The sequence below is a fragment of the Microcaecilia unicolor genome, chromosome 9 (assembly GCF_901765095.1).
Source record: "Microcaecilia unicolor chromosome 9, aMicUni1.1, whole genome shotgun sequence".
Lineage (NCBI taxonomy): Eukaryota > Metazoa > Chordata > Amphibia > Gymnophiona > Siphonopidae > Microcaecilia > Microcaecilia unicolor.
In genome coordinates, this window is record NC_044039.1 from 105504348 (window position 1) to 105520440 (window position 16093).

At 43.1% G+C, this 16093-nt stretch overlaps 1 protein-coding gene and 1 long non-coding RNA gene across 2 annotated transcripts in view; both read right to left on the bottom strand.

Moving 5' to 3' along the window:
• Positions 1-16093, bottom strand: part of HECTD1 (HECT domain E3 ubiquitin protein ligase 1) — a 324415-nt gene that overhangs the window by 71945 nt on the left and 236377 nt on the right. The window contains 1 exon segment of the mRNA XM_030215386.1: positions 14891-15113. Coding sequence (XP_030071246.1) covers positions 14891-15113 — 223 coding nt within the window.
• LOC115478140 lies at positions 19-5009 on the bottom strand. Its single transcript, XR_003943448.1, has 3 exons — positions 4997-5009; positions 734-739; positions 19-120 (listed from the first exon to the last, which is right to left on the bottom strand). It is a non-coding gene; the product is annotated as an uncharacterized LOC115478140 (long non-coding RNA).

Sequence of the window (16093 nt, forward strand, 5' to 3'; positions counted from 1 at the left end):
ATTAAAAGAGTCATGGGATAGGAGGCAATGTTCTGGTGTGGATTAGGAATTGGTTATTGGACAGAAAACAGAGGGTAGGTTTAATGGCCATTTGTCTCAATGGAGGATGGTGGAGTGCCACTGGGATCAGTGCTATCTAACATTTATAAATGATCTGGAAATCGGAACGAGTGAGGTGATTAAATTTGCAGATGACATAAAACTATTCAAGGTTGTTAAAACACATGCAAACTGTGAAAAATTGCAGGAAGACCTTAGGAAATTGGAAGATTGGGCATCCAAATGGAAGATGAAATTTAATATGAACAAATGCAAAGTGATGCACATTGGGAAGAATAAACCGAATCATAGTTATCTGATGCTAGGGTTCACCTTGGGGATAAGAATCCAAGAAAAAGATCTAGGTGTCATTGTAGATAATACTCTGAAATCTTCTGACCAGTGTGCAGCGGCAGCCAAAAAAGCAAACAGGAAGCTAGGAATTATTAGGAAAGTGATGGTATAAGACCAAAAATACTATAATGCCTCTGTATTGCTCCATGGTGCGATCTCACCTCGAGTACTACATTCAGTTCTGGTTGCCGTATCTCAAAAAAGATATAGCGGAATTAGAAAAAGTTCAAAGAAGAGTGACTAAAATGATACAGAGTATGGAACTCCTCTCATATGAGGAAAGACTAAAGAGGTTAGGGCTCTTCAACTTGGAAAAGAGACAGAAGAGGAGAGATATGACTGATGTCTACAAAATCTGAGTGGTATAGAATGAGTAAAAGTGAATTAATTTTTTCACTCATTCCAAAAATACAAAGACTAGGGGACACTCAAGGAAGTTACATGGAAATGCTTTTAAAACAAATAGGTGGAAATATTTTTTCACTCAACAAATAGTTAAGCTCTGGAACTCGTTGCCAGAAGATGCAGTAACAGCTGATTTGGACAAGTTCCTGGAAAAGAAGTCCATAGTCTGCTACTGAGACAGACATGGGGAAGCAACTGTATGCCCCAGGATTGGTAGCATGGAATGGTGCCACTATTTGGGTTTCTGCCAGGTAATTGTGCCCTAGCTTAGCCACTATTGGAAATAGGATACTGGACTAGATGGACCATTGGTCTGACCCAGGATGGATATTATGTTCTTATTGCATATATGTCACTCTGTATGGTGTCAGATCTTTAACAAAATGTAACATTAGAAAAAGGAACTTGAGAAAAATGAAGATACATACCTGTAGCAGGTATTCTCCAAGGACAGCAGGCTGATTGTTCTCACGACTAGGTGACGTCCACGGCAGCCCCAAGGAACGGAAATCTTCCTAGCAACAAAAGTTTGCTAGAGCCTTCGAGCCCACGTGGGCGCCCATAGCGCGAGAGTCATGATCAGTTCTTTTCTTTCCACGGTAAGGGAGTGACTGCTTGCGGTCTCTCTACGTGTGCCCCTGAAAAGAACCTTCGTTTTTGTGTTTTTTTCCGCTTGTTTCTTTCATTTTTTTTCGCTCTGGTTGAGCTGTTTCTTTAAAAAAAAAAAAAAAAACACAAATCCTTTATTTCTTAGGTTTAGTCCCCTCTTTCTTTTCGTTTCCGTCGCGGCCCTCTTCCCATTTTGGTGCCCTTCTTTTTGGCACCATCGAGAACTTTGACTTCGCCGCCGCTATTTTTCCGTCCATGACATCGAGGATTCCCAGTGGCTTCAAGAAGTGCACTCGATGCAACCGGGCAATCTCAGATACCGACCCCCACTTGTGGTGTATTCAGTGCCTTGGGCCCGACCATCGCCCCAGACGCATGTAAGTTGTGTCTTAGCCTTAAAAACCAGCTGCCCTTTGGCTGCGCCCAGGGTGCTTACAAAATGCACAGCGGTGGTTGCAGCGTCGGTACACAGACTGGGGGTGCATGTGTTCCCTTACCTCGACGATTGGCTGGTAAAGAACACTTCCGAGACAGGAGCTCTACAGTCCATGCAGATGACTATTCAACTCCTGGAGCTACTAGGGTTTGTTCTAAATTATCCAAAGTCCCATCTTCTTCCAGTTCTAAAACTAGAATTCATAGGAGCTCTGCTGGACTCACAGACGGCTCCATGCCTATCTTCCAAGGGCGAGAGCAGACAACCTTCTGTCTTGTTTCCATGGCCAGAGCGTCTCAGCAGATCACAGCTGGGCAGATGTTGAGGCTTCTAGGCCATATGGCCTCCACAGTTCATGTCACTCCCATGGCTCGTCTTCATATGAGATCGGCTCAATGGACCCTAGCTTCCCAGTGATATCAAGCTGCAGGGAATCTAGAGGATGTGATCTACCTGTCCACTGACTTTCACAATTCCCTTTGATGGTGGACGATTCGATCCAATTTGACCTTGGGACGTCATTTTCAAATTCCTCAGCCACAAAAAGCGCTGACAACGGATGCATCCCTCCTGGGGTGGGGAGCACATGTAGATGGGCTTCACACCCAGGGAACTTGGTCCCTTCAGGAGTCAGGTCTTCAGATCAATCTCCTGGAGTTGCAAGTGGTCTGGAATGCTCTAAAGGCTTTCAGAGATTAGCTGTCCAATCAAATTATTCAAATTTGGACAGACAATCAGGTTGCCATGTACAACATCAACAAGCAGGAGGGCACCGGGTCTCGCCCCCCTGTGTCGGGAAGCCGTCCAGATGTGGCTTTGGGCACGCCAGTACAGAATACATCTTCAAGCCACGTATCTGGCAGGCGTAAACAGTCTGGCCGACAGATTGAGCAGGATAATGCAACCTCACGAGTGGTCGCTCAACTCGGGCGTAGCGTGGGGCACCCCCTTGGTGGATCTTTTTGCCACTCAACTAAATCATAAGGTCCCTCAGTTCTGTTCCAGACTACAGGCCCACGGCAGGCTAGCATCGGATGCCTTCCTCCTTCATTGGGGACAGGCCTTCTGTACGCACATCCTCCCATACCTCTGGTGGGGAAGAGTTTGCTGAAACTCAAGCAAGACTGCGGGACTATGATTCTGATTGTGCCCTTTTGGCCGCGCCAGATTTGGTTGCCTCTTCTTCTGGAGTTGTCCTCCGAAGGACCATGGAGATTGGAGTGTTTTCCAACCCTCATCACTCAGAACGAGGGGGCACTTCTGCATCCCAACCTCCAGTCTCTGGCTCTCACGGCCTGGATGTTGAGGGCATAGACTTCGCCTCCTTGGGTCTTTCAGAGGGTGTCTCCTGAGTCTTGCTTGCGTCCAGGAAAGATTCCACAAAGAGGTGTTACTCTTTTAAATGGAAGAGGTTTGCCGTCTGGTGTGACAGCAAGGCCCTAGAGCCTCGCTCTTGTCCTACACAGACCCTGCTTGAATACCTTCTACACTTGTCGGAGTCTGGTCTTAAGATCAACTCCATAGGAGTTCATCTTAGTGCAATTAGTTCTTTTCATTATCATGTTGAGGGTAAGCCTATCTCTGGACAGCCTTTAGTTGTTTGCTTCATGAGAGGTTTGCTTTTGTCAAAGCCCCCTGTCAAACCTCCACCAGTGTCATGGGATCTCAATGTCATTCTCACCCAGCTGATGAAACCTCCTTTTGAGTCACTGAATTCCTGCCATCTGAAGTATTTGACCTGGAAGGTCGTTTTCTTTGTGGCAGTTACTTCAGCTCGTAGAGTCAGTGAGCTTCAGGCCTTGGTAGCCCATGCTCCCTATACTAAGTTTCATCATAATAGAGTAGTCCTCCGCACGCACCCTAAGTTCTTGCCGAAGGTGGTGTCGGACTTCCATCTGAACCAATCGATTGTCTTGCCAACATTCTTTCCCCGTCCTCATACCCGCCCTGCTGAACATCAGTTGCATACACTGGACTGCAAGACAGCATTGTCCTTCTATGTAGAGCGGACAAGCCCCTTCAAACAGTCCGCCCAAATGTTTCTTTTGATCCCAACAGAAGGGGAGTCGCTGTCGGGAAACGCACCATTTCCAATTGGCTAGCAGATTGCATTTCCTTCACTTATGCCGAAGCTGGGCTGACTCTTGAGGGTGGTACAGTGCAGAATTCATGGTTCTTAAATAACAGTAAGTTTTCCAAGTCCTCAGGCAGGCAAAGCATCCAAACATCATCACACTAACACCACCCTTTTTGACTGCTGGTATGATGTTCTTACTCTGGAATGCTTTATTTGCTTTATGCAAGACAAATTGGGATCTGTGTTGTCCATAGAGTTCCACTTTTTGACTATCTGAGCACAGAATATAAGGCTCAGAAATCATCCAAATGAGTTTGCAAATATGAGATGAGCACGAATGTTACTCTTAAATAGCAGTGGTTTCCACCTTGCAATTCTCCCATGAATCACATTTTTGCCCAGTCTCTCCACCTTGCAACTCTCCCATGAATCACATTTTTGCCCAGTCTCTTTCTTATTATGGAGTCATGAACACTGACCTTTGCTGAGACTAGAGCGGCCTGCAGATTTTCTGGGATGAATTGTCACTGTAACGTTGGAGTACTTTTGGAAGGCTGGCCACTCTTAAGGACTGTTTGAAGTCTATTCCATCTGGAGATAATGGTTCTGTGGAATCCTAGAGCTTTAGAAATGGCTTTGCAACCATAAATGTTTTTCTTTTATATATATATATATATATATATATATATATATATATATATATATATATATATATATATATATATATATATGACAAAATGAAAGAAGAAAATGTATAACTAGCACAGCCCTCAGTTTGCTATGGCAACTCAGGGTAGATTCTGAGGAAATAATTATCAAAATTTCATGCAAAGTCTCAGAAATTCTGTGGCAAATATAGCACACTTTTTAATTTTAATTATAGCTGCTGTTCGATCAAGAATTTTATTTGCATTGTGCTTCTTAATATACAAGGTCATCCAACTCCTAGCCCAAAGTGATTACTCTCTGCCTCACATGTAGTGATTTCTATATTGAAATACTTATTGTACACAGATTGTGGTTTAAATAGTTCATATTCTCATATCATGCAATAAGTCTACATTGGTACTTGTTACACTTCTATATTTGACTCAGTAGGTTTTCTGTGTTTGTTCTTTTTTTGCAAAAAATTCAGTAAAAAAATTAAAGTTAAAAAAAAAAGGAATTTTAATTACAATTAATCACCAGTTAATTTTTAATACTTGCCCAGATAGTGTCACGGTGGTGAGAAGCACTATCTCTGCAGTTAACTGGATAGTGGTGGTATTCAGTCTGCTATCTGGTTAGCTAACTGGGTATTGGGCTGAATATTGGGGAGGAGAGAGGGTAAGGGGAATTAGTTTTGCTGATCCCCCTGAAGCCCCCCCCCCCCATTCCTAAGAAAGCCACCCTTCCTGAAAGGGCGCCCTCAAGAGAATTTGCTCTCGCCCACAGCATGTCCCCTCCCAGAGACCATCCCAGAGCATCCACCCCCAAGCTTCCCACCATAACAGCATCTATCCCCCTCCAGGACCCTCATCCTCCTGTAGCCCCCCCCCCCCCCCGCCTCCCAGGCCTACTTTAAGGTTGCCCTGTTGGCTAGGGTATGATGGCCAGGAGAGATCCCCCAATCGCTCATGTCCTTACCAGAACAAGGATCAAAATGCCCGTTACAATTTTTGTCTGCCATTTTGAAACTAGAGCTGGTAAGGGCAGGAGCGACTGGGGATTGCTCCTCTCTGTCCCACCATAAACCACCAGTGCATCCTTAAGGTGGGCTTGGAGGGGGCACTCTTGGAGGAGGCTTTGGGAAGGGGGGGGAGATTAACTCCAGCCACAGTCAGTGTTAATATGCAAATGTTAGTAATGATTAAATTAATGCCATTAATTCTAAACATTAATGGTGATTAATCAAGAGAATTAATTTTAATTATCACCTTTTTGAAGAACTTCACCAAGACAATGCACAGCAAGGACTATCCAGACACAAGCAACAGACAACCCCAGCAGAAAATAATACCTAAACAGCATATTCCACGGAATAGCATGCCACCCACAATAAGGGTTATCCTCTAAAGAAAACAAAATAATTCCCATGCTCCTGGCAAGGGGGGTGGGGGAAACAATTTTTTTTTTTTAAACAAATACCTGTAGGGGTATAAAGATACTCTGAAGAATGGACTGCTGAAATCTGTCATGTTGGAAGTCACTGTCCAAACAGTAGTGCTATGAATGTATGGACTGAACTTAGTTACCACAGCTTTGTATCTCTTTATAATAGGGCTTTACTTGAGAAAGGCTACAGACACAGCCATTGCTTGCTCTGACATTATAAATGATGACGGGCTCCTCCAATTTCAAGCATGACAGTGATTAAGTGAAACTTGCGCATTTAACTATCCAACTGCACATAAATTCTTTTCCACATCAGTACCCCAATCTTATCTGATAACGAAAAAAGCAGAGCGGACAATCAAAGGATTTTTAAATTCTGTGCCAGGTAGAAGATAACAGCTTGCATATAAACCAAAAACGGGCACATTCTTTATTTTTGTTAAATTTGTACCCCGCGCTTTCCCACTCATGGCAGGTTCAATGCGGCTTACATGGGGCAATGGAGGGTTAAGTGACTTGCCCAGAGTCACAAGGAGCTGCCTGTGCCGGGAATCAAACTCAGTTCCTCAGGACCAAAGTCCACCACCCTAACCACTAGGCCACTCCTCCACTGGTATGGGAGGTCTGGGGAAAAAGTTGGTAACACAATTAAGATGAAAATCAGATACAACGTTTTGGCAGAAACTCTGGGTGCATGTGAAACACCATCCTACTGAGGTGAAACTTAGGGTCAGATGATCAACAGGACTAACATATGCCCAAAAGACCTCCCTCACCTCTCTCTTTTCCCCCCCTCCCCCAAGGAAGGGAAGAGAGAGAGAGAGAGAGAGAGGATGCTGGATGGAAGCAGGGAAGAAGATAGTGAAAGACTGGGGAATAAGAGGGTCAGGTGAGTGAAAGAGATGGAAAGCTTTAGGTAGACGCAGTAAAAAGAGGGAAATTGAAGACGGGATAGTAAAGAATGACAAATGAGAAAGAGAAATAAACTGAAGCAAGCTGAAAGGAAAAGGAGGAGAAAGAAAAATGACAAGAGTTAAGAGAAGGTGGAGAAAGCGGAACGTGGAACAACACAATTAGAAAAATAAAATGACCTGACAACAAAAGGTAGAAAAAAATAATTTTATTTTCTATTTCATGATTAGAATGTGTCAGTTTATGGAATGTCCTTTTCAAAATCTCTGCTGATTGGCGCTCAGGGGTACTTGGTTACAAGTTGTTCAACTTAGGTAGCACTTTGACTGAAGTTGAGAAACACTGGTATAGGAAAACCTATCTAAGCCAGTCATAACACCCCAAGTGAAGAGAAAACATTTTACCTTAGGATAAAGGGCATCTACATGTAAATTTAAATCTCCCACCACCCATATGTATTGATAAAGAAGACTGATCTCTGCTATGAAATTCAACAGCTCCTCCCAACTTCTCAAATCCCTACTGGATGAAGGAAGCTCCAAAACCTACCAAAAACTCCAAGCCCCTGCCACCTCCAAATCTGTTCAAACCCTAAAGTTTCCTTAAAGAATAACACAATTATTTTTCTTTCCAAATGAGCTTCAGATATAACCTTATATCCTGTGGATCTCAGTGAATATACATGTCCATGCTGCCCACTCAGCACACTTAAAGGGAGTCTACTGCCCCTTGTTTGTGGATACAAAATATTCCAAGAAAATTATCAGAGACCATTCTTGCTTTTACTAACTACTGGATACAAAATATTGCCATCTAACTGTACATTTGGATCAGCACTGACTGTCTGCTTAAACGGTGTGCAAACATCTGAAGTGAAAATACTGCTCTTAGATCCAGATGATTGAAATGGCGAAGTCTTCTGGTTCTTGACCAGATGCCTTGTGTATTTTGAAAGATAAGGCGAACTCCCCAGTGAATGTGAGTACATAATGCTGCTGCTGAAGTGTAAAGTAGAATCCATTTGACCAGCTTGCATTTTGTAGATCACCACTGCAGAATGGCTTGAAGACGTGCAGAAGGAGAGATCTTGGAAAATAAGTAATGTAAGGAGAAATCAGAGCTTACCTGCATTTTCTCTCTTCTACTCTCATTAGACCAGTCCAGAACCTGTGGGTGTTGTATTTGCTGACCAGCGATGGAAACGGAAGCAAAAAATATCCCATGTACTTTACTCAACAAGGACACCGTGCAGCATGAGGTCATCAGTATTCTGAATGTCAAAGCAACAAACCACATGACTTCTTATTCCTAGCGAACTGTTGAATATCATGTGCAGTAACCCCAAGAAACTTCATAAAGGGAGCAAGAAGAAAAGGACTTGAATTCCTTCAAGTATTTCCCAATATCATTTTTCTCTTTTCAATGCTAAGAGAAAGGTTAGATTCATTTTAAGTACTCTCTGGTTCAGGAGTTTATTTTGGCTTTTCAAACCAGGACTTAGGTACAAATTCTGCTATACCAGGGAAGGAATCTGGACTGGTCTGGGCCGACTAAAGGAACAAAAATTAGCAAGTAAGAACTAATTTCTCTTCCCAGTCCAGAACTTGTGGGCCGTATTAAAGCCATCACCTATGTGGGTGTGTAACCAGAAGAATTACCCTAGGAGCATGAATTAGAGACTTCGGGATTCTAAGCCATAGGAGGTTCATGAAGATAACATCAAAGAGGATGCTGCAATTTACAAATGTCTATGAAAGTCAAAGAGCTGCCTCTTTGTATAGATGAGAGGAATACAGAATCTAGGATGAATACCAAAAAATCCATTTAACAAATTTTAAGTAGGTAAAGGCAACATAAAAGACAACATAGTGGATTTGTAGAGTTTTGAGAAGCTCTTTGAGTCCTGGCTGAACAGTTCAGAAAGGCAAACTTTTCCTTCTAACCCTTCGGCAATATTGCTCACAAAAATACTGATCAGAATCAGCCCCAGGAAGGGCACAGGATCATTAAGGCACTCTAATATCCACCTCTTTCTCTTTCAAGCAAATTCCATTTACCACTACAATAGAGAAACAGCCCATGGCAAAAAACATTGACCCGATGCTCCTCGGCAACTACCGTTGAGGAGAATAGTTTTTATTGTGCCAGCTGAACCTCTGAGTAAATGCCACAATGACAAGATAAATAGACCCACAAAACTAAAAGTGAGCATTTTTACTGTGCCTTAAATTTGACAGTGACAGAAAGCTGTGCTGCTCCCAATGCTACTGCATTACTAAACAAAAACCTGCCCAAACTCCCTCTAGTGCAGATCCCACTAGAGTTGAGTTTAGTTCACCTGTTTGAAACTGTACAGCTGAATAATAAATGTTAAAATACACATCCCCACACCAGAACCACCGGGTACAAGGCACTGCGGAAGGAGGGGGATGGGCCCACAGTCCACTGGGAAGTCCCCAGACAAAACAACGGTTCAGTCCACTGTTTGTGCTCGCTAGTTGTACTCTAACTGCTGGTTAGAACAATGGAGTCTACTTGAAACATCCTGTCAAGTCTTCAGACAACTCTCAACCCCAGAAACCTCCAGGCAGAGGAAAGGGGGAGTTAAGAGGCGAGGAAAACAGAGTCCTCCAAGTAAATCTAAACTTGTCCTCTTCTGCTAGCCTTTTCCTTCATGCTGAGAGGTAAAAAGAGGTAGGGTAGGGAGAGACCTATGAGTTAAAGTCTAGTTTAAACGTCTTCAAAATCCTGGTCAGGAGCTCAAACCTTTAAAAAAGGTACCCACAGAAACTCAGTTCTCACACTGAGTCCAGAGCTCTCAGATTAAGCAGTCCAGAAGGCTGCACAGTGTGTCTGTGACCACCTACTAAAAACAGAGAAAAAGTGATGATCTCATGCTGCCTTTAACAGGCAAAGAATGTGGGACTTCTCTGTCTCCATTTGCTGGTCAGGAGAAAACACCAATAATTTCTGAACTAGTCTGGTGGAGATGCTAAGGAAAGTCTGATTCCTCTGAAACTCCAGGTCCATTATCTCCTCATCTAAAATCAGCAAGAGGGACTATATTTACTATGAATGTTAAATGGCTCAGCATTTCTAAGAAGGTTCTTGATGTGATTCAAGAAGAATGACGAACTATTTGAACAATTCTCACAAGTCTCTACGTGTGTGTCTTGTAGAAAGCAATGTTATACTAGCCATTGAAACTGCCCATTTTAGTGCTTAGTGTACACTGAGTCCTAAAATGGGATCCCACTGTGACACAATACAGAGGGTGAAGATGGAAGCAAGAAGAAAGGTCTCTAGCACATTGTGCAACCTGATGGGGAGGGCAGAGCAGAAAAACCACAAGCACAGCCTGTTCTGTAGACTTGTAAGAGAAGAATAAATATCACAAGGGCATTATGGGTCGCGTAGTGAGAGGCATGCAGGAAACAGATGGCTGGCCTTCAGAATGTTCGGAAGGGGATGTAAGAAAAGGAAAGGAGAAAAGCAAGAAGTGACAGCAGGATTAGAAGAAATACAGCTGTAGGATTCAGCATGTAAACAGGACAAACTGTCCAAATTAAAGGGTATAAAAGAAGGAGAGGGGAGTTGGATGGTAGGAACTTGTGAGGCAGACTGACTAGCATCTTGCAGCTATCTGCTTTTACAATTTCCTCTGACAGGAAACAAATACGAGATCGATATTCTGCCATTAAAGAAATTATATTATGTGAATCTTGTAGTTTTAAACCTTTGGTTGTGAACTACTAAATAACTATTTTTTTCTGGGGGGTTTTTTCTATTCTATGTAAACATTTATTGGTTAATACATTTTTTGCAGAATACCTTGTTGGTCTTATCTAAATTTCTTTTTAAGTAATTTTTTTTTTACTTACTTGTAGTAGCTAAATGTATTTAAGAAAAATATAAAGGTGAATCTTTTTCCTGTGACACAGGATAAGGAAAAAAGTTTATCCGGGGAGAAGCACCCAAAGGTTTAGCCTTCATCAGCCTTCTGAATATTGCAACTTCCTGGTAAGGTAAGGAGGGGGGGGGGGGGGGGGGGGGGGGTAAAGTTTTTCAAGAAGGAAAGCTTTGGCTTAATCTGTAGCCAGAAGTACACCAATGATGGAAAGTCTCCATGTTGATAGAAGATTGAATTTGTTGAAGTTCATCAGGAACCCCAAGGAGTGAACTAGAAAGAAGGCCTTGCTTATCAATAAAATTGCTAGACATGGGGACAAAGCTGCTAAAAGTCAATCATTCAGATATGGAACAACAAGGTGGTCTTTGTCTATGTAGGTGGGCTGCCATGATTTGACAAACATCCTAGGATGTAGGGAAGTCCAAAAGGAAAGACATGAACTGATAAGAGGACAGCCTTCCGGGTAAATAGAAAATATTTCCCTTAGCTTGAATAAGTTGCTGTATGAGCATAAGCAGTGCTTTTTTTGTAGGCAAAAAGGTGCCGGTACTCATTATGGGCGGGGTCACCACATATGGTGTCGCCCCTATTAGAGCCACACGCACATTAGCCACACCCCTTATGCCAGCCATGGCGCATATAAACAAACATCATTGAAAATAATATACTAGTATAGGAGAAAAAATAATGTGATTTTTTTTCATTATAAATAATTTCTGTAAGCTGTTACAGCTCCAGTATACCAAGTGCAAAATAACACAAATTCCAAACACTAAAATGAAAATAAAATGATTTTTTCTACCTTTGTTGTCTGGTGACTTTGTTTTTCTATCCATATTGGTCCCAGTCTCTGATTCTGCTGCTCTCTATCTGTTCTCTTAACTCCGTTTCCAGGGCTTCCTTTCCATTTATTTCTTTACTTTCCTCCTTTCTTCTTCTTTTGTTGCCCTGCATCCATAAGTAAAAGCTGGGTCCTCCTCCATGGAATTGACTGGAGGAGGTATAACGTGGATCCAGCTTTTGCCTATTTTCTCCATCCATGTGCAGTTTTTCTCCTCTTCCCTTTCCCTCATCTCCATCCATGTGCATCTTCTTTTTTCTTTCCTCCCCTCCATTCATGTCCAGCACTTCTCTCTCCTCCCCTCCATCCATGTCCAGCATTTCTCATCTCTCTTCCCTCCTCTGTATCCATATAAAGCAATAATTCTCTCTCCCCTCTCCTCCATCCAAGTCAGCATTTCTCCTCTCTCCTAGCCAACTCCTCCATCCATCCATGTCCAGCAATTCTCCTCTATCTCCTGCTCTCCTCTCCATCCATTTCTAGCATTTCTCCTCTCTCATCCATGTCCAGCAATTCTCTCTTCCCTGTCCTCCCCTCCCTGTCCAGTGATTCTCCTCTCTCCCCTCCATGTCCAGCAATTCTCTCTTCCCTGCCCTCCCCTCCATGTCCAGCAATTCTCTCATCCCTGTCCTCCCCTCCCCGTCCAGCGATTCTCCTCTCTCCCCTCCATGTCCAGCAATTCTCTCTTCCCTGCCCTCTACTCCATGTCCAGCAATTCTCTCATCTCAGTCCTCCCCTCCCAGTGATTCTCCTCTCTCCCCTCCATATCCAGCAATTATCTCATCCCTGCCCTCCCATCAATGTCCAACAATTCTCTCTCCCCTGCCCTTCTCTCCCATCCCATTGATGTCCAGCAATTCTCTCTTCCCTACCCTCCTCTCTCCCCTGCCCTCCCATCCATGTCCAACAATTCTCTCTTCCCTGCCCTCCCATCCCATGTCCAGCAATTCTCTTTCCCCTGCCCTTCCCTCCCATCCCATGTCCAGCAATTCTCTCTCCCCTGCCCTTCCCTCCCATCCCATCGATGTCCAGCAATTATCTCATCCCTGCCCTCCCCTCCCATGATTTCCAGTGATTCTCCGCCTCTCCCCTGCCCTCCCATCGACGTGCAGCGATTCTCCATCTCTCCCCTGCCCTCACCTCTCCCATATCCAGCGATTCTTCGTCCCCCAGCCGTCCTCCTTCACTGCCTGCCAGCCAGCGTCGGACTCAGAAGCAAACGGTGCAGGCAGCGATTGGCTGGCAGCATCGTAGCTTCCCTCTGCGAGTCCCGCCTACAACTTACTGTTTACGCATAGGCGGGACTCGCAGAGGGAAGCTACGACGCTGCCAGCCAATCGCTGCCTGCACCGTTTTGGGGAGAGAGGTCTCATTTTTACCCAGAGGTATTCTCTTGGGGCACGCTTCAGCCTTGGGGATTGGGACTAGACATCAAAAATTTGGAAACAAAAAGCATGTCTAGTGGACAAGAAATGTATCCTAAAATACTGGACTGATCAGGAGGATCCTTCTTACTAGTTGTGGCGCAATAAGTTCCATAATCTGCTTTTAATGGAAGTTTGGGATTCCCAATTGCATTTTAAAGCAGTATATTCACACTAAATCCACGGATAAGTAGTCATATCCTTTAATGAATTAGGTGCTGTTTTGGGTACTTCACAATAATTTGTTGTCCTTGGTGCTTGTGGTGCTGGATTCTCCCATTCCATTACACTCTCTTAACTGGCCTTCTATTATTATTTTTTTTTAATTGAAGGGGTGGCAGTGGGGTTACGAGGATTGGGGGGGGGGGGGGGTAGTTATGGGTTTTTCTGTTTGCCCCTCTTCTGTAGCTTTGTTTTTTTTCTCTCAGTGTTTTTGATTTTGTAGCTCTATTACCCTGGTGGAGGGTTATAAGAAACCAAACTCTCCACATTTTAGGGGTTCTTGTAATTTGTGTAAGATGTTATTTGATGGAAAGAGGTGGTGGGGGTGTGGTTAAGAGTTTGTGCCAATTCAAAAAACAGTTTTGATCTGTAACTGAAATTTCTTTATTGTTCAATAAAAATTGTTTCAACTAAAAGAGTAAAGAAAATAAAGAAATTATCAAGAAAAGGTCCTGCACACCACAGAGGAAGGCACCAAAAATAGTACAAAGACACATTGAGGAGAGCAGCCAAGAAAAAACAGACTGCTGATCCTCATGTCAGACAGGAGGGCACTAGCACATGCATGGTACAACACTGCCAAAGTCTCAGAAAGAGTTAGAATTCTGGGTAGCGTCCATGCTGGGCTCTGTTGGATTATATCACCCTTATGTGGTTAGTGCTGTCCTGCTTCTTCTCAGAGAAAAATAATCCCCAAGTTAACAATCATCATCCAAAAATAGATCGGAGTCACTACATTGAAGTTATTTGGATAGAGAAGTTTGAATCTTTTTATGTAGAGAAGTACTGTCACTAATTCAGAGTTTTCAGGCAACCAACTGGTCACTTTCCCATCACCAGACTGAACTCCATATAACACCATTCTCTACGTTGTAAGGGAAAGGAAGATACTGTAGAGCTTAATAGTTGGTATGGATGGGTGGACTTTACAGGCCATAAGGTCTCTATCTGCGGTCTTTCTCCATTTTTGTTGCCAATTGAGTTCAGTATAAAATTAACAACTTTCTGTTCCACTCCTACGCTAGCTAGTCTGTTTATCCATCTTCAGTGTGGAACAGTGTGAAGAGTTTACATCCAGAGTAATGCTCTGGATACTTTAAAAAACTAGATTACATTCAACAAGCTCCTCCCCTCTGAAGCACGTTGGTAGTTGTGTTCAAATTCAGCCACATAATCATACAACATAAGGGCAGAAAAAGACCCTACCAACTTGTTAGATTACATATTCAGCAGCGGCTCAGAAAAAATACTAAGTCACCACCATTATTCTCTTGCAGCACCCAATCTTCCCCAGAGGTTCCTACCCAGGTAACATGGTATAGCTGCAGGGATACTTTTTAAAATCATTTTTCTCAACACACACACAAGCATATAACATCAACTGACATATTTCATAAAGTTCATATGCAGTAGAGAGGAGAGGTATAGCGGATGATGCTATATTTATATAAATAAATCCTATGCTATGAAATGCTGGTTTCTCTCATGGATGACTATTTTCATTTTTTTTACTAATATGAAGAAACACAGTATAAGTCAAACAAATCAGCTAGCAAAAATTCCTTACGTGTAAGTGGGCTCCCAAATCCGCCTCAATTTATCTGACTTCACAGCACCATTACAAGAAAGTTGAAGTAATTTCTGCACATAGTAAAAGATGGTAGAGCGGAAGTTGGTGAGAGGTAACTCCACTTCTCGTGTCGTTCCAAGGCCCGTCACTTTCAGAATTAGTGCTAAACGTGGGGCTGGTGCACACTCCACTTCTTCCAGCAGTTCTGACTGAGGAGTACCTGGAGAATTGCAGAAGGGTTTGGGAAGGGATAGAAACATTTGTTGAACATCTCACATTGCTTATCCTCTCTGTTAATCGATTTCCATTCCAAGGACTCTGAAGTGTTACTTATTTATTCTACGTTTACAACACTTAAGCAAAGTACTTTTCATAGAGTAACAAAGTAATCATCATAGTATCAAGCTATATCCTTTGTCATGCAGGGAAGATCAACATTTATCCTATCAAGGCATCACCATTAAATACATTAGAGCAAATATGTTTTGTTACAAGTTGTGCAAACTTTAGGAGAAAGATTTTAGATTTAGCACACACTTTTTTCATCAGTAGCTCAAAGCAGGTAGAACAGATTTAATTTTATTTGGATTTAACCCACGCCTTTTTCAGTTGAAGTTCAAGGCAAGCTACCCTACAAAAAACAGATAAGAGCAGAGAATAGAGCTTGCGGTGGTGGGTGTGTCTACTCATGTCTCATTTAAGGAAAATGCAGTGAAGGTGCTGTTTAGATGGTATCTAACTCCAGACCGTCTTCAGCGAATATATCCAGCATCCACAGGTTTATGCTGGAGAGGGTGTGGTCAAAGAGGGACTATGGGGCATGTGTGGTGGAGTTGTGTAAATGTTAGAGCATTTTGGAAATCAGTACACAGCAGACTGCAGAGATGGGTGGGGTGCTCATTTCTTTGGGCTCCTGAAGTCTTCCCTTTTTCTGTAAAGGCAACAGGCTTAATGCCCTGTCAGCAGGCATTGGTGAGGCATGCAGTGGGTGTAGCAAGGGTAGTTATTGCCGCGCATTGGGAACAGGTGGGGGTCCCTCCAATTGCGAAATGGCACAACAAGTTGAGGTATGTGTGCGAGATGGAGACGTTGTTAGCAGAGAGAAAACAACTGAAGAGTACATGGCATTCAATATGGAAAAACTTTTCATAAACTTAGCATATAGTGTATAGCGTGAGTAATGAGAGAGTGGCCGGATGG